This window comes from Calliopsis andreniformis, chromosome 10 (genome assembly GCF_051401765.1).
Source record: "Calliopsis andreniformis isolate RMS-2024a chromosome 10, iyCalAndr_principal, whole genome shotgun sequence".
Lineage (NCBI taxonomy): Eukaryota > Metazoa > Arthropoda > Insecta > Hymenoptera > Andrenidae > Calliopsis > Calliopsis andreniformis.
In genome coordinates, this window is record NC_135071.1 from 19,410,195 (window position 1) to 19,435,123 (window position 24,929).

General features: G+C 29.8%; 5 protein-coding genes and 1 long non-coding RNA gene across 18 annotated transcripts; 3 read left to right on the forward strand and 3 right to left on the reverse strand.

The window, feature by feature from the left end:
* Positions 1 to 387: 387 nt before the first annotated feature.
* LOC143184529 (malonyl-CoA decarboxylase, mitochondrial) lies at positions 388 to 4,426 on the forward strand. 2 transcript variants are annotated; one of them, XM_076386836.1, is made up of 11 exons: positions 388 to 680; positions 752 to 892; positions 958 to 1,098; positions 1,176 to 1,328; positions 1,397 to 1,550; positions 1,620 to 1,759; positions 1,832 to 1,967; positions 2,031 to 2,243; positions 2,320 to 2,425; positions 2,508 to 2,686; positions 4,288 to 4,426. In XM_076386836.1, the coding sequence occupies exons 1-10, from the start codon at positions 474 to 476 to the stop codon at positions 2,626 to 2,628; spliced, it is 1,512 nt and encodes a 503-aa protein (XP_076242951.1). In that variant the 5' UTR covers positions 388 to 473; the 3' UTR covers positions 2,629 to 2,686; positions 4,288 to 4,426. The 2 variants fall into 2 exon arrangements, with proteins under 2 accessions (XP_076242951.1, XP_076242952.1); XM_076386837.1 differs by lacking the exon at positions 4,288 to 4,426 and adding an exon at positions 3,354 to 3,479.
* Positions 1,710 to 2,762, reverse strand: LOC143184533 (uncharacterized). The gene is made up of 3 exons (XR_013002772.1): positions 2,595 to 2,762; positions 2,295 to 2,419; positions 1,710 to 2,200 (listed from the first exon to the last, which is right to left on the reverse strand). It is a non-coding gene; the product is annotated as an uncharacterized LOC143184533 (long non-coding RNA).
* Rga (CCR4-NOT transcription complex subunit regena) lies at positions 2,911 to 6,792 on the reverse strand. 7 transcript variants are annotated; one of them, XM_076386840.1, is made up of 10 exons: positions 6,307 to 6,787; positions 5,951 to 5,991; positions 5,538 to 5,600; positions 4,951 to 5,429; positions 4,569 to 4,795; positions 4,195 to 4,437; positions 3,856 to 4,117; positions 3,660 to 3,767; positions 3,358 to 3,583; positions 2,911 to 3,293 (listed from the first exon to the last, which is right to left on the reverse strand). In XM_076386840.1, exons 4-9 carry the CDS (start codon positions 5,274 to 5,276, stop codon positions 3,364 to 3,366), a joined length of 1,386 nt encoding a protein of 461 aa, XP_076242955.1. In that variant the 5' UTR covers positions 5,277 to 5,429; positions 5,538 to 5,600; positions 5,951 to 5,991; positions 6,307 to 6,787; the 3' UTR covers positions 2,911 to 3,293; positions 3,358 to 3,363. The 7 variants fall into 7 exon arrangements, with proteins under 7 accessions (XP_076242955.1, XP_076242961.1, XP_076242960.1 ...); XM_076386846.1 differs by lacking the exon at positions 5,951 to 5,991 and having other exon boundaries at positions 4,569 to 4,693; positions 6,307 to 6,792; XM_076386845.1 differs by lacking the exon at positions 5,951 to 5,991 and having other exon boundaries at positions 4,951 to 5,305; positions 6,483 to 6,788.
* Positions 6,793 to 7,160: 368 nt separating this feature from the next.
* LOC143184452 (protein MEMO1-like) lies at positions 7,161 to 11,380 on the forward strand. 5 transcript variants are annotated; one of them, XM_076386692.1, is made up of 10 exons: positions 7,161 to 7,469; positions 7,859 to 7,914; positions 8,004 to 8,266; positions 8,459 to 8,540; positions 8,614 to 8,682; positions 8,813 to 8,925; positions 9,050 to 9,161; positions 9,260 to 9,479; positions 9,596 to 9,700; positions 9,814 to 11,380. In XM_076386692.1, exons 3-10 carry the CDS (start codon positions 8,215 to 8,217, stop codon positions 9,949 to 9,951), a joined length of 891 nt encoding a protein of 296 aa, XP_076242807.1. In that variant the 5' UTR covers positions 7,161 to 7,469; positions 7,859 to 7,914; positions 8,004 to 8,214; the 3' UTR covers positions 9,952 to 11,380. The 5 variants fall into 5 exon arrangements, with proteins under 5 accessions (XP_076242807.1, XP_076242806.1, XP_076242805.1 ...); XM_076386691.1 differs by having other exon boundaries at positions 7,161 to 7,914; XM_076386690.1 differs by lacking the exon at positions 7,859 to 7,914.
* Positions 11,381 to 11,604: 224 nt separating this feature from the next.
* Obe (activating signal cointegrator 1 complex subunit obelus) lies at positions 11,605 to 19,605 on the reverse strand. Of its 2 annotated transcripts, XM_076386688.1 has the most exons (13): positions 19,587 to 19,605; positions 19,333 to 19,453; positions 19,068 to 19,223; positions 18,860 to 18,951; positions 18,651 to 18,799; positions 18,290 to 18,538; positions 14,008 to 18,195; positions 13,430 to 13,921; positions 13,171 to 13,361; positions 12,929 to 13,097; positions 12,595 to 12,852; positions 12,165 to 12,513; positions 11,605 to 12,062 (listed from the first exon to the last, which is right to left on the reverse strand). In XM_076386688.1, exons 3-13 carry the CDS (start codon positions 19,196 to 19,198, stop codon positions 11,965 to 11,967), a joined length of 6,366 nt encoding a protein of 2,121 aa, XP_076242803.1. In that variant the 5' UTR covers positions 19,199 to 19,223; positions 19,333 to 19,453; positions 19,587 to 19,605; the 3' UTR covers positions 11,605 to 11,964. The 2 variants fall into 2 exon arrangements, with proteins under 2 accessions (XP_076242803.1, XP_076242802.1); XM_076386687.1 differs by lacking the exons at positions 18,651 to 18,799; positions 18,860 to 18,951; positions 19,068 to 19,223; positions 19,333 to 19,453; positions 19,587 to 19,605 and having other exon boundaries at positions 11,605 to 12,003; positions 18,290 to 18,478.
* A 695-nt stretch (positions 19,606 to 20,300) lies between these two features.
* Sccro3 (defective in cullin neddylation 1 domain containing SCCRO3) lies at positions 20,301 to 22,261 on the forward strand. Its single transcript, XM_076387054.1, has 4 exons — positions 20,301 to 20,470; positions 20,739 to 20,907; positions 21,080 to 21,387; positions 21,521 to 22,261. The coding sequence occupies exons 2-4, from the start codon at positions 20,826 to 20,828 to the stop codon at positions 22,118 to 22,120; spliced, it is 990 nt and encodes a 329-aa protein (XP_076243169.1). The 5' UTR covers positions 20,301 to 20,470; positions 20,739 to 20,825; the 3' UTR covers positions 22,121 to 22,261.
* Positions 22,262 to 24,929: the final 2,668 nt, after the last annotated feature.

Genomic DNA, 24,929 nt, shown 5'->3' on the forward strand with positions numbered 1-24,929 from the left:
TTCCCTTTGAATTAGAATATAACTTAAATGTTATGTGCGTTACGATTCACATTTTCATTCACACTGGACAAGATCTCTAGATTGACAACTGTTGACATATTAAATTATTGTTAACCGCGTGTATTTTACATCACCATTCATAATCTCCTCCCAAAATAGAAACATTATCCTGATGGGAGAGAAATGCCTACTAGATTTTAAAATGTCGTTTATACTTTTTATTGGTCAGTTCAAGTTCAATGCAAATCGTAACTTACAGTTTTAATCAACAAGTGCTTTGATACATGAATAAACATTACACTTCACTGTAGTGTAGTGTTATCGTTATCGTACCTTTGCTAGTCTGAATCTAATCATTTTTATTCAAAGAGAGGTGTATGAATTGATTGACAATAAACGGAATAAATTGTTTTCGGTTCAAATTATTTTGAAATATTCATTCCTTTCATTCGTTATATTTATTGACATTAAGTATGTCGTTCAAACATATTTTTTTAAACGTTCTAAGTGTTACTTACGCTAATAAATTTACCTCGATCTGTAACAGAGGAACTTCAAGACCTTTCTTTAGCCGAAATATTCGTCAGTCATCTAGCTTTCATGCAAATGTACTTCTAGAAGAACAGTTGAAAGAAATTTTCAAATTTAAAGATACTAATGTCAGTAACTGGATTATTGAAGTAAGTATTTTGAATTCATAAATTACTTTAAATTATTAAGTTACTTCTAAAGTTCTAATACAAAATTTCAGAATAAGGCTCATGCTTTGTGCACAGAATACTATGGAAGTAATAAAAACTGTAAACAACAAATTTTACGTGTACTGGCATCCAAATATGGTGTTCAACACGACAATATATATAACATAGCAAAAAAATTAATTTCTACAGAGGTTTGTTCAATAATTCTATAATTTTCTTTCTTTTTATTTCATTAGGGATCTTATTTTTATTCTAGCCAGACAATGAAAGACGAATGATTTCTTATGAGAGAAATTTAAGAAGTATCCTTATCCCTGATTATCAGTGGCTCTTCATTATGATTGGAAGACTCGAACATGGTGTGAAATTTCTAGTTGATTTGAGAACTGATATCATAGTAAGTAATTATAATTTTTACACGTTTACTCTGAATTTGAATAACACATAAATATTTCTTTTTAATTTTGTTATTAGGAGTTAATGCTAGAAACCAAAGAATCAGATGAAAACATTATGCTACAACAGTTAAATATTACATTACGTGATTTATTGTTACTCTGGTTTTCAGTAGGATTTCTGCATCTGGAAAGAATAACTTGGCAAAGTGCATGTGACATATTGCAAAAGGTATACATTTAATATAATCCATTTCAAGAAAGTGAGGATTCAAATAAACAATATTTTTTAATGCTAAGGTTTCAGATTATGAAGCAATACATCCTGTAAGAAACTGGCTGGATTTGAAGCAAAGAGTTGGACCCTATAGGAGATGCTATATTTTTACACATCCATCTATGCCTAGAGAACCACTTGTTGTATTACACACTGCATTGTGTGATACAATACCAGGTATGTAACAATATCAATAAATAATATTTTGTATTTAATATAAATTATAATTATTAAATCAATTTATAGACACTGTGAAAGGCATTGAAGAAGCAAAAATTAGAATTACTGGTGATAAGAAACAAGAAATAACATTTCTAGAAGAAGATAAATGTAAAATAACAGCTGCAATATTTTATTCAATTACTTCTACACAAAAAGGATTACAAGTAAACAAGAATTTATAATTAAAAAAAATTTGTTTATCACATAAACACTTAAATACCTACTTTCCTTTATAGGGGATTGAACTTGGCAACTATTTAATTAAAGAAGTAGCAAATAAAGTAGTGTCTGAGTTTCCTAGGATACAAAAGTTATCCACTTTATCTCCAATACCCAGTTTTACAAATTGGTTGCTTGAAAAGCTAAAACAAGGTGATTTTCACTACTGCTTGTAAAGTATAAGAATTAATAATATTAAATTAACTGTTTCTTTAGACGTGAATAGCATTTTTACAAATGAAGAATGCAAATCTTTGCAAAATATTTTGAAAGCAGAAAATATTCCAACTAGTCTAAAAAAAACTTTTAATAATTCATTGTGGACTAATGATGAACAGCTGTGTGAAGCTTTAAAAGAACCATTGCTTCGAGCATGCGCGTGGTATCTGTACAAAGAAAAGAGACGAAATTATGCTTTGAATAAAGTTGGTATGTTCATTGGATTATTTTAATTATAATCATAATATGTAAAACGATTACCAAACTAATATTTTTTTTCTTGTAGCGAACTTTCACCTTCGTAATGGAGCTGTTATGTGGAGAGTAAACTGGATGGCTGACCCTTCACCGCGTGGTATCGCAAATAGTTGTGGTATTATGGTGAACTATAGGTAAAATAATCATTAATTTATTTTACTATAATGTATTTTAATATAACTTGTCCATTTCACACTGTTTTCTTTTTGTTCATAGGTATTACTTAAACGATAGCGAGGAAAATGGCCAGAACTATATTGAAAATTACTTTATAAATGCTTCTGAAGAAGTAATTAATCTTACCAAAAAGCACGAAAAGCTGTTCCACAAATTTTAGAATCGGAAAACATTTTCCTCCGAAAAATATATTTGTATGCTAAAATTTTACAACATAGGTGAGTTACGTAATTCTATTTCTTTTATTTGAAATGGGATTGAACCAAATATGAACAAGTATACTTATTAATTAGGTTCCAAATAAAATAATACCAAAAATTAACAAAAAACAAAAAAAACAAAGAACACAAGTTAAATTTATTTATTAATATTTTACAGAAAAATGCAATTTATTTATTAAAAAAACTGAATAAGAAACAATCGTATGGGTTTACTTATGAAAATAGTGAATTTCGATTTCTTTAATTGAAAAATTTAATTTAGTCTCATAGCTTGTACTATTTTTATTATGTACATTACAAAGATTTTAAACACCTTCGTAAATGATATCATCAGAAAGTATTTCATTCTACATATGTATAAGCACCTAAACATTTCAAACCTACGCTATCGTGTATCAAAATCATTTACATAAATTATATTGTAGTATAAATATCGTGTACATCCAGCTCATTCCCATTTCTAATTATGAACAATTAATTAAAGAACTTCATTTTTATTACTCTTCAAATTTTATGTTTTTATTAAAGATTATTAAATTTGTTCATTTATACAATAGCTGTTTCCTGTCCAGCTTAAAGACAGCACAATGGTCTGCAAGCAGATCTGAAACGAATTCGAATTTTTTATTAAACACGACAGTTGAAAAGAATTGTATTTTTATAGGTACCTGTAGTCAAGGCAGGATTTGGTGAAAGTTTGTGGGAAGATGAGGTCTACTTTCTAGTTTTGTATAATCCAAATAAAATTCCTTTGCTACTTTTCTCCAACTTTGCGCATCAAAGTAATAATAAGTACCACGTTCATATGTTGATGTTTTTTCTACAAGTCCCAAACCTGGCGCTTGGGTTATCCATACTTTCTCCTCCATATGATATCGCCACTCTCTACTGTACCTTCATAATTACATAAAACCGTATAGAACTGATTTCATTCAGCATATGAAAATAATTCAACCGACTAGATACTTACAACTCCGCCGCGGCTGCTAATTGCAATACATCCCCAACATTTGTATAAAACATATAAAATAATAAATCGTCCTTGTATCGATTTAGTTTAACTGGTGCTAATTTATCTCTAAAATAAATATAACGTAAAAAAAAATAGATAAAATTTAATTGTAATATTTATATAAAAGACATTTGTAGTAACGAAAATAGGATACCTAATAGAGGCATTAATAAGGTATTCTGGTGGCACATGAAAATCAATATCTTGAGGTCGGCACGGTGTTTCTGCCCAGGGTCCACCAAAATTTTGATACAGATTTTCAGGTGAATTAAGATTTAAACCTAACGCAGTTAAATCTTGACCTAACGCCAAAGATACTAAATTCGGATCCGTTTCAGCTGCCCTTATAAATGTTAAAAGTCCAACCATTCCAAATTGATCTTTCACCATACTCAGTGGTATATTGGTAACTTTCCCTAGAAAATACAACAATGAAAGTTTTCCAAAGATCACAGAATTTTGAAACTAATGAACTACTATAAAGCTTAAGTACCATCGGGAGATGTTTGTATGCCTCGTTTAGATGATTGAGACTTTTCAGATCCCGGTGCTCTATTCGCTTGTAATACATCTTGTCCAATTTCAGGACCAAGTCCAACAGGTATACTTTTATCTCCGGAGACACTTCCACCTGGTGATGGACCTTCTCTATTTTGCGTTCCTGGTAATGCCGGGAAATCTTCGGAACTCATAGTAAATTCACTTGATTCAGACGTGGGTTGTTTTACCATTCCAACTACAATTTATACAAATATTTATGGCATACAATCATTATACTCATTAAATTTGCATATAGTCTATTATTCAGAATCTATTTAATTAATCCCCTATAATTCTCCCAATATTGAAGTCACGACTGGTACAAACCATAAGGTTGTTTCCCTGGCATAGGACTAGGTTGTGGCATAGAATCACCCTGTCCTCTATTTGTTAATGAAGGAAATTCAGACAGATCCAATAATGGAGGAGTACTTGTATCACCGCCTCCTCCACTGCCAAAAACAGAATGAAAATTATTGATTTGTCCTTGAGTTCCGTAATTACGACTTTGAGGTATTCCAAAAGTGCCCATGCTACCCATTGGATTCGAGGTTCTATAAATTCATATAAAATATTTTCATTTTTTCTACATAAAATATCAGCATGCAATAAGAACATTTAACAATAGGTATCAGCTTATAATAAAAATATTCTAGATACGTAATAAAGGTGTAATGAATTTTCTTAACTACCCAGAATGGAAACTAACCCAACCGCAGGCATCGTACGTCTATCTGTGAAAGCTCTCTGCCCAAACAGACCCCTGCTGCCCATAGGAGAGAGCTGCTGCTGCTGAGGTTGATGACTATTTTGTCCACCGCCTGTTCCTGATGCTCCAGGGTAAACGTTAGTAGCTACTACCGCAGAATTAGCTGAACTTGAGGTGCTTGCAGATGAGCCTGAGAACATTCCCGAGGTAGGTGTGACATGACCCGTCAGGGTCGACGAATTTAAGCCCCCCCCACCACCCGCACGCGATGTAAGGCTTGCGTTCGCAATACTGCGTGGAGGCTGCTCAAAGTTCAGGTTGGCCATAGCCTGGTGGCTCCACTACAAAGTACCTGCTAGGGCACACCAACACACTTTTATGTCAATTACCACAATCACTTGTTTTCTATTGCATCACTTGTAAGTTGTTCAATTTCATGGAAGTGAGGAAAATCCATGACAATAACTCCTAGTAGCAACCTGTAACGATGAGCCAAAGACAAAAACTTTGTAACGGGAATAATAATCTATCGTTTATGACTCAAAATTTAGTCTTTTTAATAGTAATTATATTTATTTAATTTTTACCTCTTTATCGTAGTTTTGCAGCAATGGTCATATCAAAATTGAAGACAGGAAATATAATTGGACCTAGTATCAAAGCAAAAAATTTATTTTTATGAGTATATTTAACATTATTTTAAAAATATGTACATATGTTTATGTATGTATATCTTTATATGTTTGAAAATTGTTTGCTTCTTTGCTAATTGACATAATTTTAATTAAATTTTCTATGTTTCATGAACAAATTATGTATTTTATATGAAAAAGAATCACAGAGGTTTATAATTTTTTACTAAAACGTAATTTTTTACTAAAAAGTAAAATACTTCTAATCGTTTCATAAAACATAAACCTCTTTATACTACACGTTATATCTTGATGTTTCAGAATCTATATTTAAAATATGCTTTATTTTACAAATACTTCCAACTAACCTGAGTACTATTCTGGAAAATTTTCATATTTTTATATAGACCTATAATCATGAAAATTAGTACAGTGTCAACTGTAACAGTAACAGCTTGCTGATACGATTGACTAAAAGTGATAGTGTAATCATATAGTGAAAACAGTTAATAGAATCTTTTTCTTTCTCACCTTCGTTATTACTTCAAAATCACGCTTATTATTATACAACATGGATAACTTACAATTTACAGAGGAGCATCGACCGAGAGTCAGTGATTTTGACATTGCAATGATAGAAATTAGCAAGAAGCACAAAGAAAGCAAAGGTTATACCACCTATGTAATCAAAATATTGAGGGAAAAATGAATTGAAGTTAATTACCTATATTATTGCATCCGTGGTTAAGTTACTGCACGAAAGAACCCATTAAATTCATAATAAACAAAGTAAATGAGCATAAAAAAAAACACAAAAACGTCGATGTTGATTTGGAATAAAATACGATGAGGGAAAAGTTATTTGAAATGATTAGTGCTCCGTACAAAAATGATTTTTACGTAAAATGCCCCGAAAGATCAAACTTTCATGCACGTTATAATACTCTCAACAAATAGACTTCTGTTTTGTCATTCAGTTTCACACAAACTTAAACAACACTAGAGACACGAATTTCTGCCATATTAACCATTTCTACAATTGTATTCAAATTAACTACCAAAATACACTGGAGCCGATAATATCACACAGAGTGTAACTCAAATCCAACTCTAGTGATCGTTAAAAATATATTTTTTGAATTAAGAAAATCTCAGTACTCTGGAATTTCTTCACACGTTTCAACGAATAAGAAAATTTTAATCTCGAATATGACTATGAAATCGTTGATCGTTGTCTCTAGAACAGTTATGTTTTAGGAACAATTAATACATTTAATATAACTGAGAAGAAATTCATACATTTCATTTAATAATTATACCATAAATCTACGTTTAGATTCTTTTAAGTATCTTCGATTGAAATGCACTGATTATAAATAAACATACAAGACATTTGAAAAAAACCCCAAATTAAACAGCATCCAATCCAAAGGATGTACATATACAAAACTGTAGGGATTATTATTTTATCATGTCATAAATTTCATATGTCAATAACTATAAATATTCGTTGCTAATGTATGTATTATCACATGAACATAATATATGTATCGCTAAATAAAAGAACACTTTACATCAAACATTTTTCTAAGTTCCTCTTCTTCTTCTTTATTTTTTTCGTCGCATCGACATCTTGGTCATTAGCGACTTAAGGTCCGATGTTTTAAATTTTCTGGTAGAGATTTGTGTTCTTCAGAAAGGTGATTGTGTTTCCTGTTTAGTCCTCAGCGGTAAGGACCGTTTCTGGATTTATGTCGCAGCTACTTCTGCCTTGCTCAAATATCCTACATTTGGATAGGATATGTTCGATTGTAAGAGGTTTGTCACATGTGGTGCAATGAGGTGGTCCTGTTTTGCCTAAGATGTAGTGGATCGTGGGAGATCCTGGTATGGCCCGTCTTTAATCTAGTCATTACAATCCGTTCTCTTTTATTTTCTGTACCATCGGGGATTGGATCGAAGAAGTCCTCAATTGGATTGAGTTGACTAGGTCTTTTTTGTTAAAATTCCAAATTCTGTTCCAGTCTTCTTTCATTGTTTTCTTGATGTGGTTTATCAAGTGTAGATAGGGAATCGAGATCGATGGGTCAGACGGAGTATTTGGGGAGTTCGCGGCTTCTTTGACAGAGCAACATCTGTTATCTTGTTTTTAAGGATGCTTTAGTGGGAGGGGGTACAGATAAATATTATATTTTTGTTATTGTTAATCAGTACGGTGTATCTTTTCTGTTTTTTCCAATAATTTCGTGTTTATTTTTTGTTACTGTCGTTGAAAGGGGCTTAATCACACTCGCAGAGTCTAAGAAGATGGTTATATTATCGTAATTGAAATGTAGATATATTAAATGTTTCCTTGTTATTCTACTACATTAGAAACTGTCTTTATTTTATTCTACATAAAAGGCATACTTAACATTCCAGCATCTGCAAACGGATGATACGACGTTATTAGAAGTGCGTGGTTCGTGGCTAAATAATAGTTTTATGATAGAGTTTTACGAACATTTTATATTTAAATAGGAATAAACACCAGTGCTCTATATGAATCATTTATGAGATTATCGGTAAACTAAGAATTAATTTGTTATAAAAAGTGTGGGAAAAAATAAGACTTAGTGCAATACAGTAAAAAATGGCATTAGTTAGAAGAGCAACTCATGCTGGTAGTTGGTACTCAGGCTCTGGTAAGTAATATTCAAAATGCATTTTAATTGATATAACTTTTTATATTATACATTCGAAATTTCATTGTCAATATTTATTATTTCTTTGTTGTTGTTTTACAAGTGCACTTTAATCTTTTAAATCTCATATCAATCTTTTATGATATTTGAATGATCTCTGATAAGATTAAATATTTTTAATATTCTGTACAGGTTCGGAGTTGAATAAGCAGTTAGAGGGTTGGTTGAATGCTGCAGACTTATCGCATGGACCTGCTAGGGCAATTATTGCCCCGTCAGTAAATATAGTACATTAAATATTTTTCGAATAAATTTAAAGATATTTATTGAAATACAAAATTTCACAGACATGCAGGTTACAGCTATTGCGGAGCATGTGCTGGTTTTGCGTATCGCCAGATTAGTCCAGTAGTTGTGTAAGTTTCCAAGAATATTAATATTATTATTATTTATTTGCTCAAGTTCATGCAAAGTATCAGTTAACTTGGTATAACTTGAAAGCAAAGGATGAAATGCTTCTCTTTTTAATACTATATTATTCTATAGACGCAGAATATTTATACTGGGCCCTTCACATCATGTGAGACTAGCAGGTTGTGCTTTATCTTCTGCTTCAATTTATCAAACTCCATTATATGATCTACATATTGATCAACAAGGTATAATTTATATGCCTTAGAACATTAAAAGTAATCTTTAAAATATATATTATTCAATCAATAAAATATTAATATGAATTACTATCAAAGATAGTTCAAACATAGGTTTCTGTTCATATGACAGTATGCAGAGAACTTGAAGAGACTAGACATTTTGAATGGATGGACTTAAACACAGATGAAGAGGAACATAGCATTGAAATGCAATTGCCATTTATAGCAAAAGTTATGGAAGGGTATGCTAATTATGTTTACTATGTTAATATCACTTATATATTAGAATCATTCATTTCTTTATTTAAAATTTGTGAGTTTCTATTTTATGTCAATGTAGGTTCAAAGATTCCTTTACTATAATTCCTATATTAGTGGGATCATTGAGCCCAGAAAGGGAAGCACTCTATGGGAGATTATTAGCACCATATCTGGCTGATCCACAAACATTATTTATCATTTCTTCAGATTTTTGCCACTGGGGACAACGTTTTCGTTATACTTATTATGATAGATCATGTGGTCCTATTCATAGATCAATTCAAAATCTTGATAAGATGGTATGTGAAATATTAAAATTAAATATTGATTACTTTTTCCTTATTTTATGTTCTGTATATGGCACATGATCTTGTTGCTCATATAATACTAAGTACATCAATATCAATTTTTATAGGGTACGGACATCATAGAAACTTTGAATCCAGTAATGTTTACAGATTACCTTAAAAAGTATGGTAACACTATATGTGGTCGACATCCTATTAGTGTTTTATTACAGGTAATAATTATCATTTATTTAGATAAATTTTCAAAATTATTTGTGACTTTGATAAATTATATTGATCACTCTTAAGTGTAATAAAATCTTAAGATTATTAAATATGTTGACAGGCGGTTCATAGCTTAAAGGGGAATGCTAATGGCCAAAGAATGAATTTGAAGTTTCTGAAATATGCTCAAAGCAGTCAGTGCAATAACATGAATGACAGTTCTGTTAGTTACGCTAGCGCTTCTTTAGTTCTTGAGTGATAAAATGCATATACATTTTAAATATTATCATCAAATGAAAAGTTCTCAAAAGAAAGGAAAGTACTAAAGCGTGACATTTTTTATTGTTTTTTTTTTTTTTTTCTTTTGAGTTACAACTTATTATACACCGTGAGAAATAATTAAATGCGGATACACGTACGTAGTCGTCAATTGTTGTATTTTGTTTAAAAGCATTTCAGTTCAATACTTATAAGACATAATTAGTACTTCCAGATTTCAGTTATGGAAGGAACTTATGTATTTCTTTGCTTCAATTCATTTTATAAATACAAAAATAGCGGTAACATAAAGTGCATTTTATAGATAATAAGAAGACAGTTCATTCTACTGATGGAGAAGAGATAGTTGATGAATTGATACTTAATAAATTTATTACTTAAAAAAATTGTGATCATTGTAAAAAGTATCTGTTACAAATGTTGCCAATTTGGTTTTTAACCTTTTTGCAGTGTAATAAAATGATAAACTATCATCAGGAAAATTCTTATGATTCAAGTTATCAATATATACTAAAATAATTTTGAAAAGTAAATTGTATATTTATGTTCCATATTATTTTCTAGACTAAAATACGAAAAGGTTAAAACGCTAAATCCAACAATATGACATCTTTTCATATCATGCGTGAATCAAGTAATTGTGATTTGAAAATATGCTGCTACTATGAAATTATTTGTTATGTTTAAAACCTGTTTTATTTTTAAGTCATTATTTTTGTTACTGCACAATTTGCAAATGTTATCTGTATGGTACCGAACTTGTTGCACTTTGCTGAGTATTGATGTACTAACCAAGAGAGGAATGGCAAATTAAAATTGTGTACCTTCTGGGTAAAACCAAATTCAGTATGTAGGAAATAGAATATTAGGTACTAATACTTCATCATTTTTAAAAATATTGCTTTAGACATTTTTTTATACAAAAATTACGCAGAACCAAATAGTTGGAGTATATTCTATATATATAAAATTTTTGTACACCATTGCATTTTAAGAGAAATTGCATTATTTATCTCAGGGAAATATATGTATTTAACTCCCGTATAGCGAACTGTGGAGGGTAATAGTAGAAAGACTTATAATCCGTATTAATTATATATGTTTACGAACTTTTAATTATTGTAATTCTTAGATTCATTGATATATAATTTATTCTATATAGAAGTCTTATCAAACGTTAATGAAAAATTGTTATACAACTTAATACTTAATTAATGGGTCTCGAATATTCCGCCCGAGCTAAACGAGAGTTAAAAATAAAAACCATGATTCAATGTGTATCTCTTTTACGTTATTAGTATGGACAGTCTATATTAATCAATACTATTACCCTTTTATTACTAATGGATTATTATTTTATTACAAAGAGTATTTTCATATTAAATATTACGCGTAATTTACAAAGCTTGGTTTGTAATAAATCGAACTAACATCCTTTTAACAGTTTGATTAGACAATTTTATTTATGAACTGTATGAAATTATAAAACTGATCCTTCAAATATTACTTTTTCTATCTTTGTATACTAATAAAGTTTACATTTGTATGAAAAATGTAGATCCACGACAAAAAGAACAAGGAAAGATAAAATATATAAAAATTTATATGCGTATTTAGAAAAAATAAATGCTTAAAACTTACATTTAAAAATTGTTTTAGTTACTATGTCTATAGTTACTAAACTACTTCTTAAATATCTTTAGCCTCCAGATTTGCACACTTACTTCCTCCTATTATTATGTAATATGTATAACAATCTTACACTTTGAACAAAAAATACTGGTAGATGACTATCATAAGATCTAACATACCGATTTTTTTCTAATGGTAGATATATATATTATGTACATATATATATTTTAGGATGCAACATTATAAAGAAATCAAGTTTGTATGCGGAAGTACACTCCTACCTTATGTTTTAAAACGAATAAATTTGACATTTGACCCTGTATCTATGTTCTCAATGGTCCTTCATTCCCTGTGCATTCATTTAGTTGCATTTAGGTATTACATTAACTTGTATATCATACTGTTGATCAAGTCCCATGTAACAATCGGACATTAAATAAAATGTTAACGTTAGTTTCCCTAAAGAAGTATTTCAATTTTAATAAAAAAAAGAACGAGTCACAACATTATAGAAAACTAAAAGAAAAAACTACAAAGATATATAAAGAGTAAAAAAATTACCTAGTTTCGATGGTGCTGTGAATAATAACTGTTGAGATTTCTTTTGATCGTTTATTCCAGATATTCGTTTTAAAGCCCATAATTCTCCATCATGGATAGTACCCAATACTAAAAACCACCCTTCGTCTTTTCCTTTCTGAAACATGGGACAATGTGCTTTCAAATTATTGGATCTATTGTTTCTTTTCATCCCAACATTCAACATATAATCCTCATCCGGGTATACGTCTATATAATTAGGATTATCAGGTCGTAATACTATAGATTTTTGTTTTGTGCCATGGGACAAAGCCCCTTCCAAACTTAGATCCACAGAAAGTATTGGCATTCCGCGTATTGCTTGGTGTATCTGTTCAAATTTTCATCAAATTATATTCGTAATGGTTAATTATCATTTAACATTGTTATTAATAATGTTTGATATCATTACCTGATATATTTCAGTTTCTTGAAACTCTCTACTAAGTGCATGCACAAGTAAATTATATTTATTATATGTCATGGCACATAGTTTTGGAAGAGCTGTCGATAAAGCTAAAAACAACCGTAAATGTTCTGGATTTACGTGAGGCAATGTAGTGATTGCAGATTCGTCAAACCATCGAGCTTGAATAACCATCTGAAGCAATTGCATTATCATAAGTGTACTTGCTAACCATCCATGTTCTGCAGCTGTATCTATCATTGCCTAAAAATAAATATATTATGTCAGTCTAAGAGGCTTTATATTTTGTTATTGTAAAAAATTGTTTTTATTAAAATACCTGAATAATTCTAATTGTCTGATCAAGAACTGATTTCAAGTCCGTGAAATAATCTGTACATGGTAGTGGAAGACGTGAGAAATGTGCTTGTAGTAACAAAAATGCTTTGGTATTTGGAGAATCGTATGAATAATTCTCTATTGAGTAACGGCACATTTTACTTAATTCCCTGTTTAATTATTACGTATGTTAATGAGGCCCAAAATTTTTATTTTTTGTCATTAATAAATTTATTAACTTACTCATTTAATAAATCTTCGTTATGTCTTACTGGTAACTCGTTATATTCGTGGGAATTACATAAAATGCGTAAACACTGTTCTAGCGTTAACGAATCTTTTAATGATTGTTCAAACATCATCATAGTATGATGTGACAAATAATAATAGGATGCTATTTTACCCAATGAAAGTGGAACTATTATTTGTTCTTGCTGAAAGTAACAGTATTAAAATGATTAATGATGTTAACAGCGCTAACAATATAAATGTAATATTATACCTCATCAAAATCAATGCAGTGGGAATCCATTAGCACTTGTAGTGTACTATCTACTAAAAACGATAAATATTGATTAATATTATGGGGTTCTAAACCTTCTAAGTTATAATATGTAGGATTTTTTATTAATCTTCTGAAGAAGTAGGTCCATGTTAAATAATCCAAGAATTCTTGCTTATTTTTAATTGTACCAGCCACAATTTCTGCGTTTATGTGATCTGGTAATACCGCTAATAGACTCGACTCCACAGGAAACGGTTGATGCAGAAAGTTTTTATAAAAATTTTTTTTCAAATCATGTACTAAAACAACTGCTACCCCAGAATTATCAAACTGAGGTCTGCCTGCACGACCCATCATTTGAAGAACATCCGTAATTGGCATATCTACATAACGTTTCGTTTTACCATCATAATATTCTGTTCCTTTTATTACTACCAAATGAGCAGGAAAATTAACACCCCAAGCTAACGTAGCTGTAGCAATTAGTACCTAAAACATTAAACATTACTGTAAAATATTTCTATCTACGGATTCAAATGTACCAGTACTATTGTGAATGAAATTATCTGACATGCCTGTATTTTATTATTGACAAATAGTTCTTCAACAGTTCTCCTATCTTTATCTTGAAGACCAGCGTGGTGAAGTCCAATTCCAAAAGCAAGCGTAAGCTTTAAATTCGAATCATGCACATGATCTAGAATTCTGTACATTTCCTCATGTGGCATGTGTAACCACTGTTTAGGATTATCTTCGGCCGCGAGATAGGCAATTAAATCCAATGCAGTTAGACGCGTTTGTCTACGTGAAGAAACAAATACGAGAGCTGGACTAGACGGAGAATGTTGACGAATCGCTTGGAAAGTTGGTCTATTCATTGTCGCCATTCGAGGACAATAATGTTTCCCAGGAAATCCATTTATGTGAATTTCTAGCGGCACAGGTCGTACAGTTGGGCGAAAATTATATAGACCCATTTCTCGAATGCTAAGCCAATTAGCTAGATCCACTGCATTAGCCAATGCTGTAGAGAGCCCAATAATTCTTAATTTCTTAGAAGTGTGAGAGGAAATAAAATTAGTTCTTGAAATGATAACTTCTAATACAGGACCACGATCTTCTCCTAAGAGGTGAATCTCGTCTATAATTATGAGAGCAACGTCTTTCACGTAACTTCTTGTTTGCCAACTTCGACTGATGCCGTCCCATTTCTCCGGGGTGGTAACAATAACGCTTGCACTAGCTATAACTTTAATATCTGGTGACACATCTCCAGTTAACTCTACCACTCTCTTACCCAATTCTTGATCGAGTCTAATCTTCCAGTCATTTATTCGCTCTCTAACCAAAGCCTTCAGAGGCGCTATATATACAACCTTTTGTGTAGGATATTGTTTGAATACTCTAAACATGGCAATTTCTGCTGCAATGGTTTTTCCTGAACCAGTTGGAGCTCCTAAAAGAACATTGTTGTCTGTATGATACAAGCAATGAAATATCTGTGTTTGTATTGGATTGAAATGAGAAAATTTATAAAGTCTCTCGTATCTTGGTTCTTTTAAGACTTTAACTGGCAATGGTTGTAACTCTAACAAATCGGTATGTGGAGGATATATTTCAGGTAAAATTAAATTCTTAAATGTGAGCGGTAACATAAATTCACAACCCAACCAGTGATCACTTGTTGCTCTTAGGATATATTGTGCAGGTAATGGCTCACATAGTGGTATAGTCATCACAAGCTCTTGCTCAAGATTACTGCAAACCATCTTTTTTGTCATAACAAAATATTCATGGTGATAGATGAAATTAGAATTTGGATCTTCTATCCATATCCAAAAAGGTTCTGAGGTTTTTCCATGAACTTTGTCATTCCATCGGAATTCCGGGTATATTATCAAACGAATTCTTAAGACTGTACGAGTAATAGGCTGTAGAGTTGATTCCATTCTTAATGCAGGTAATTCTGTGCAACATTTTTTCACTAATGCTGCTGCCTTCTGATTACGTAAAATATCTCCAATTTCTTTCACTTCCATATCATGTAATCTTTCAATTGTTAAATCATGCTGATCTAATTTATCAATAATTTCTGGAGACAAGCAAGAAAACTGATAAAGAGGATGCATATAATTCCATTGTTTTAATTCAAGCGTTTTCGCCATTTCTAATAGGCGCCCTGACATTATTGCATTATTTTGTCTCAACATAATTTTAAATAATGCTCTACATATACGTATTGCATTCTGTGTAACATATGCTTGATCTGATATTAACGAAAATAAACTAACGTGACCACGTGACACATATGTTTGTAACAAAATATTTACTTTGCCATGTAGATTTTCTACTCCACCTTCTGGAATAAACGTACAGTAACTTTCATACAAATTTTCCAGCTCTTGAATTTCTTCTTCTCTTACTTTTAATTGTTCAAATTCTTGTGATTTAGATATCATAGCAAGTATCTGAGCTTCAGTCATAATTGGCTTCATTATCTCATTGAAAATTTCAACAGTGTTATATTTCAGATAAAAATGACTTGCAATACGTCCTAGATCTGTTGGACTAAAATCTCCAGTTTTTATATCATATCGAATCATTTTAGCTTTGTCTAATGCCTTAGCTGCCATATCAATCCATTCCTTTCTTGTTTTTTCCAAACTTTGATCCTCTAGAACGTCTTTTGCAAGAATTCCATATACATTACAATTTAATTTCATTCGAACAAACAAATAAGTATAACTTAACCATTTTATGGCCTCTTCTACATTTGATATTGTACCTAGTACAATTTCAGCATTTAAATTATCAGCTAAATATGTAATAAAATTGCTCTCAATCGGCCCTTGATTTGTTAATAAAGACAAATAATGATATAATTTATTATGTGCAGTAATAATAACAGCATGACCTGATACATCAAATTGTGGTCTACCAGCACGTCCAAATATTTGTAGAACATCCAATATATCCAAATCAATAAATGAGCCATGTTTTGAATCGTATATTTCTGTTCCTCTTATAATAACTGCATGTGCAGGTAAGTTCACCCCCCAAGCCAGTGTTGCTGTACAAACTAACACTTTAATTAATCCTTCTGCGAAATATTTCTCAATTAAATTTCTCTCTGAACGTAATAAACCTGCATGATGCACAGACAATCCATAGTTAAATAATTCAGTTAGGCATTTATTTCGAGATTTGGCAAAAGCTTTATTTACAAATTTTGCATGACCCTCAGGGATAAATAGTTTAAGTGTTTCATTTTTCATTGCTAATTCTTTTAGTGCATTTGCTACTTTAACAGTAGCATTACGTGCATGTACAAATACCATGACTTGATGTCCAGCACGTACCATTTCTATAACATTGTCATAACATATTTGATCCATGTGATTCATTTGTTGTAAGGTTGATGTTGCTTTTACACCAATGAACTTCTGACTAAGTGGGACTGGACGAAATCGACTGTCAAAATAAAATAGTCCTACAGCAGGATTTACTCTTAAAAAGTTTGCAACGTCAACATAATTTGGTAAAGTTGCAGAAAGTCCAACAATTCTGATCATACTTTGCGATGATTCTACTTGTCTCAAAGTTCGAGCAACTAATGCTTCAATTACAGGTCCTCTGTCACCATGTAATAAATGTACTTCATCAATAATTAACAATTTCACAATGTTAATCATGGGTGTGTCTCCAGTACCTTTCCTTGTAAGAACATCCCATTTTTCTGGTGTAGTAATTATCATCTGTGCCTGTTGAATTTCTGATTTTGTTAAATGCATATCTCCAGTTAATTCTCGGACTGATATACCAAGACATTCGAGTCGTTTACCAAAATTTGTTGTCATTTCTGCTGCTAAAGCTTTCATAGGTGTTATATAAATAATCTTAAATTGATTTTTCATTAATTGACCATCTATTATGTGCTGCTTCAATTGATGTACTACAGTTAACATGGCAACATTAGTTTTGCCAGCTCCTGTTGGTGCACAAATTAATAAATTCTCGTTTGTGCGATATGCTGTATTAAATACAATGCTTTGTATTCTGTTTAATGACTCAACACCATTGAAAGCCATTTTCCCAATTTCATCTAAAGAGGATATCTTAATAGGATTGTACTCAACATCATTTGGTTGAGACTCTGGAATTGGTATATAAACTTCTTCACACAATGTTGTATCGTTTCTTACAACATTTTCTGGTAACATTATTTTCTGTCCTGATATATATCCACTTGTACACTTGCTGGTTACGTTTGAATCAAATACAAATGGATATTTTTCTCGCATGCTTCTACTTGAAACAACATCTTTCTTGAATAATGATTTATGCCTTTCTTCTTGCAGTTCCTTTTCATTTAAGTATAATTCAGTTTCCGTTAAATCTGTCTTTCCTTCGCGCTTACCCGACATTTTGTTCAACCTTTTTTCCTGTTTTCGCCTTTGCTTCAATAACTGCTTTTCTTTTTCAGAATGTACTGTTACCTGATCACTAATCACAGGTCTTTCTACAGTAGACTGTTTCTGTATTTTTGAACAAACACTTAAAGCTATAATATTTTCCTTGTGTTGTACAAGATATTGTATAAATTCTATGTATTCACAGCCTAATATGTCAAGTAATTCGTTTTCTAAATTTGTTGAATGCTTTAATTTATTAGTTATAAATTTCTCAAATTCTTCAAAAGTCGTACTCTCTAAAGATTTCATATGACACAACTTCAATTTCTTTTTATATTCTGTTTTGTTAAACTAAAATAAAAATATAGTTCATTAGAATGCTAATATAAGAAACATTAAACTATAATTAAAAATATGTATAAGAACAAACAACATTAATACAAACTTCTGTTGTTAAGTTTGTAATCTCTTTTGCATATTTCATTGTAAAATTATTAGCATTTTGGTTTAGGATTTTCAGAGACATAGGACGAAGATTTGCTGTATCTGGCCATAAAACTCTTGCAGGCTTATAAATAAATTTTGTATCAAATACATCAGATTCAGGAACTTTAGTAATATTAATATTTTCTTTTCCATTTCTTAAATATTCTAAAGTATCTTCATCTATACATTTTTGAATCATCAAGACTATCTGTAAAGAATACAAAATACAAATATAAACAGTACTTCTAGTAATTTCCTGAAATGAATTAAAACTGCATGATGCAATGTTAATTATAATTGCTTGAAAAATGTACACTTACTTCCATCATAGCATTAGCATCCTGAAATGTTAGATTTGCTGATTTTTCTTTCAAAATATTAAATTTTGACCGTGTCATCCATTTCTCATCAATTAATAAATGTAAAACAAATATTGTAAAATCATGTATGAGTTCAAGAGAATAATCATCTAAAATGAAGAAACAAACAATTATACTTTTATCACTTGGAACAACAAATTAATACATACCAACTACTTTTTTAACAATTTCCTGCAATTTGTTAATATGTGCCACAGCATCCTTGGACAAAGATTTGTATAAACTATACCAATTGAATTCACTGCATTTCGCAAACATATAAACATTTATTAACATATTGTTTAACATTTACCATAAGTCATAAAATAAATGTGTCAAATTAATATCTTCAAAATAAGACCTTAGACAACAAAATACCTTTTGAGTTTTCCAGTTTGTTCATTTCTTTTTTTAAGTAAATCATTTGGTTCTAAATTAAGCGTATTTTTAATACGTCCAAGATTTGTATATGTTCTCAATGCTTTTGTAATTCGTGGTAAATCCTTCATATTTTATTAAAATGCTTGTCACTATCTATTAAAAGTAGCATAAAAGTTGTATTAATATTCTAAAATTACGTAATTTATCAAATCTACTGATTTGGTAGCATTTTATACATTAAAACATTAAAATACTTATGTACTTCTAACATGTAACAGCTTTAATTTTGCGAATTTTTATATTCTGATGCAATTACCATACTAGTTATTAAACGATTGACTTTCCGTGGTTTTATATTTTTTTCCAACGTTAATATAACATCACTAGAAATAAAATGGTTTTAAATACTAGAAATTAAATGTAATACATCATTTTATAGCTAACAATTGATAACTCATTTTATGCATTATTTAAATACTACAATTAACAAAACATTTTAATAAAAGTCATGCCTACTGTATAGATACATGCAGATACATGGATTATTGTTTTTTTATCTATAAAAAATCGTTCTCAACACGACTATATTATATATATGAACATATGTATGCGTTTACTTATACGTGCTTTTTTTTCATGCCATAAAATAATAATTAGAAAATAATATTATCATATATTATTATAGAGATATTTGAATAAAATTTAAATTATGATAACCAATAATAAAACATTTAAAAATATACCTTGACAAGAATAAAATAAAACGTTTAACTATTATCTGTTTAGTGATAAAAAAAAAAAAGGAACTATACGTGCAATATACAGTCGTAAACTAATCCCAAAGAAATGAATGATGCATCAATACGATATGTCTTTTTCTCCACGAAATTTAGAATCTTGTGTATAGGGTGAATATCACATACCCCTCACTAGTGATTATTATTTTTATGGCGTATCAATATTGAACTTATGAAAAAGATTTCGTTATTGCTTTGATGCGCAAAGGTTTTTACGCGTTAATCTATTGAAATACATAGAACACACGTACGTTTTTTGCTGTGATTTTTTAAACAAAGTCTTCACCGATGTATCATCAACCGAGTTGAAACAAATGTATAGCTCATCCAGAGAGCAATACCTGTCATTGCATTATTTGGTGAGGTTACGTCGCTACAAATGACAGTAGCATTCAGCCAAGTACAAATTCAACCAGAGACCTATGTAAAAGAAATGCTGGAAAAGATTGGAGTCGCGGCATTTTACTGATTTTAATTAGAGTAAATCGAGATCTAAATATTACGTGAAAATTTCTGAATGAGGGGAAAGCGAGATATTTCGCGGTGGGTCTCTACTGGGGTTATAGCGACCCAAGTAGACCAAAAATCCGCCTTAACGATAAGGTAAAGAACATTTTTAGTATTTTTTAGTATTGCATATCTTTTCCGTGATTAAAAATTTTCAAATATCTTTTATTAAAGACTGAAATTTCGACATTGTAATTGTATGATTCACACATGTATATGAAGCATTTTTATAATACCATTGCTTTGCTTAGTCTGTAGATATTAGTTAATGTGATGTAAAATTTAACATGTTATGTTTTCTAATGTATTTCTATGTTTCAATATTTTGTCACTTTTAGTGCAAAATGATCCTTTTTTTGTTTAGCTTTTGATCAACACTGCCAATGTAAGACTGAATTAAACTACTGATGCATGGAATAATTGCCTTTGATTTTAAGTACGGGCAGCATCAATGGGAAACTGTTTTTCGTGCTTTAAAGTGCCTCTTTCACCAACTTCCACTGATCAATCTATGTCATTGGAACATAAAGACGGTAATTGTTACATTGGTGACTTATTAAACCTACATTTATAAAGGTTGTTAAAAGGAAAGCTTAGTAATTTTAAGGACTTGTATTCAAGAAGGAAAATAGAGACTATTCAATTATTAGGTCCATAAATTGAATTCTAAACTATTGTACCATTGTACTATTGCTATGTTCACAGAAACAATGGAACTTAGGAATTTATTCCTAAGTTCTTGCCAACAAACTGGGACCTTAGCACCTGAAACACATGTAAATGGAAATAGAAAATCAATATCTACGTTATCAACATTCAATAATGTAGGATCTGATAATCGTGGATCTGTACATAGTATACAAAGTAATTTGTGTTTATCAAGAGGATTTTATGCACGTTTACCACCATTGGGTAAATCTGGAACATCATCCAGTTTTAGTGTGACATCTGATTCAAAGCAACAAAGAGAGACATCAGAGAGTAAATTGAATGCTTTATTTGACCAATATAAGGTGAAATTTTAACTTCTTATTTTATTCTAGTCTTAACTATTCTGGTTTCTGTGAGCCCACTGAGACCCAGGTATTATTTGCCAAGGATTAAAACATTTTTCTATCTCATATTTTGTCCTCTCTACATTTACAGGATCCATATGAAGACGTAATTTTAGCTGATGGTATAGAAAGACTTTGCAATGATTTACAACTTTCACCAGATGAATTCAAAGTACTTGTACTTGCTTGGAAATTGAATGCTGAACAGATGTGCCAATTTACACGTCAAGAATTTGTGATAGGCTTAAAAGCAATGAAAGTAGACAGTATACCTGCTATACAAACAAGATTGCCAGAAATTGTTCAAGAGTTAACCATAAATAGTAATTTATTCAAAGATCTTTATCGATTTACATTCCGTTTTGGCTTGGATGTCAATTCTGGTCAAAGAATATTACCCGCTGATGTGGCAATTGTTTTATGGAAACTTGTCTTTACAATACGCGAGCCACCTCTTTTATCAAGATGGCTCAAGTTTCTGGAATGTCACCATGTTCGGGGCATCCCGAGAGATACTTGGAATATGTTTTTGAACTTTGCTGAAAGTATTGGCGACGATCTTGGCGCTTACGATGACACAGAAGCATGGCCAAGTTTATTCGATGACTTTGTGGAGTACGAAAATGATCAAATGAACCAGAATATTAGTAAAGATGATATCAGAAAAGATGTTTCTATTGAGAAAGCTTAATATTCATATTCTAAAAAAATTTTCATCATAACAAGGTATTATCACCTCATATTTAACTTCTGTATAAAATCATTTAAAGCTCTTTGACATCCACTTTATAAAAATAGTTTCTTTACAAAGATTGCTTATTTATTCTTATGAAAATGTTGTAGAAAAATTCTGTTAAAGAATTTCGTTTATGAATACATTAGGAAACAGAATTTCTATGATCTAAATTTGTGATACAATATGTATGAGTACATAAACTCTCAATGCATTAATATTTTACACTTTTTGAAGGTACTAAAAGAAAAAAGGAACAAATGTAAAAAATAATATATCTCATATTATATTATGATTCTTGAAAAATTTATCTCACAAGCTATATATTGTTAAAATACATGATGTAATTTTGCTTAAAACTGATGTGAACACACTAGTATGAAGTAGATTTGGTTATTTATGATCATAGTCTATATTTTAAATAGACATATGATTTATTTAAATTATGTTCCTATTTATATTTTTGTCCTTTTTTAATCTCAATAGATTCAATGAAGTCTTAATCATACTTAGAAACAGAAGTAAATATTATTATGAGTTTTTGATTAACATATTTTGAAAGTAATAACATTGATTAGACACATGTACATAGTGCCATGTCTTTCGAAAATATTAAAAATTATTTGCTAAAATTAATAATAATTAATATATCGTTAAAAAATATGCGAGTTACTAATTTTCGTTTGTAAAAATATGCTACATATATGCATACATTACAGTTTTGATTACTACAAATGATTTTTAGATTCACATAAGCTCACTTTATCAATTAATCAGTGGTACTTTTAGATTATTAAGAATTTGTTTAAATATATCCATCGTCATTTTTTCCCTCATGTACTTGTCAGAAGTACAGTATAAAAGCAGACACTTTTGATCATTTAAAAAGTTGCTGTAATATTACTTACACAGAGGGACTTATAAACTTGTGTGTTAATGTAATGTAATGTCTCAAATATCTTTTTATGCAGTTTAATACAATGCAATTAAAATAGATGAGATCAATATAATATTTGTGTTTTAAAAGCAAATCAAAATATGGCAGCTTTTCTTTATGTAATGAAGAAATTATTTTACATATAATATAAAAATCTGTAACAATAAAATAATGTATGTATCTATTAATTATTTTCATACAACTTACAGTGCATTACAAAGATATGAAAAAATATACAATGTAATACATATTACATAAACCATGATTACAAAAAATATGACAAATATTTTATTACCTTTCTACTTTCTAGTATTGTGCTATTTGATTTTACACTGATTGTAATTTTTATTATTATGTCAGTGTGAAAAACTTTATTGATACACTAAATAACTTACTAGGATTAATTGTAATATCTAAAGAAGTCCCTCTGTGTTAGTATAAAATAATAAAATTTTATTTTATAGAAAATAATCCAAATTATGCAAACATGCATATTTTGAAGTCAGAAAACGCACACATATTATTAATTTATTTTTGTGACTTAATAAGGGCTTAAATTTGTGTTCGGACTGAAGGCTTACCGAAGAGTTAGCTTTATGTAAAAAAAAACTGTACACCAGAAATGTATTTTATTAAACACATTCGCTTTTTAGCATTTCAGAAACAGTCTTAAGAAGTACATAGGGTTGTTTTTATTGTGATAACTTCTAATCAGATTGAATATTGTAAATGCATTGTACTAAGGGATACGTTTGGTAACAATGCAAAAAATCAAGTGATAAATATAAGTAGAACTTGAGTGCTAATACATTAGATATTTATAATAAAAAATGTACAATTCTTAGAACTCATACATTGATTTGATTTTTTAATAGTAACATAAATGATACAGAAAAAATGATCAATTGAAAGAGTTTGGTAATGTCAATAAATATAATTTTTTCAGACTTTTTACAATAGTTTGATATGTATTGCGAATAAGTTCTATTATTTAATATAACTGAACCATTGGTAGAATATTAATACTATTATTGTAAACAATGTGTATATATTATGCTAATTATATTAAAAATTTGGCATAATTTTAATAATATGCATCAGAATATGCATTTTTATTATATATTTTACTGTTATGACAAAATTAAAAATAAAAATTTACAATAATAGTTTCATAAATATTTTCTTAATGAGAAATACAGAAAGTCAACTTCTAAAATAAGGCTCATGGTACAATTTTAAGTTTTTTGTTTCCAAATTTATCTAAATAATTATTTTATACTAATGATCTCATAATAACTTAATTATATAATTAATATTTGATTACAAGAAACAGTTTAGTTAAAATCTTAAAAAAATCATGACTTACAAAATTCTTAAATCGACTGTTTCATGTAATCTGAAACTAATACAAGTAATCATTGATAAGTTTATGACAAGAAGTACAGTATTAAAACTATTTTTCCAAAAATGCACATTGATTTCCATATTAACGTAAATGATAACATTATTTTTCTAAATTGAATATTCTGCAATTTCTTGTAAATATTCATATTATATCTTAGAAATCGACAGTTAACAGTTCCAAAAAATCAAAATAAAAAAATTCAACATTAACCAAATTATGTGATTATCTTTTACAAATAACTATGTAAAATTTAGCAACGAATTTTCTTCTGAATAATTTTGTGAAGTAGAGTTTTAATTTTTACAAAAAATAAATTTTTTTAGAATTCGTTTACAATTTTTATCTATTTTTTATTTCTTATTTGTAGTTTCAATTTATATGTGTGTATTCTATACTAAAATTTCAGCTTTCTAATAGTAACTTTT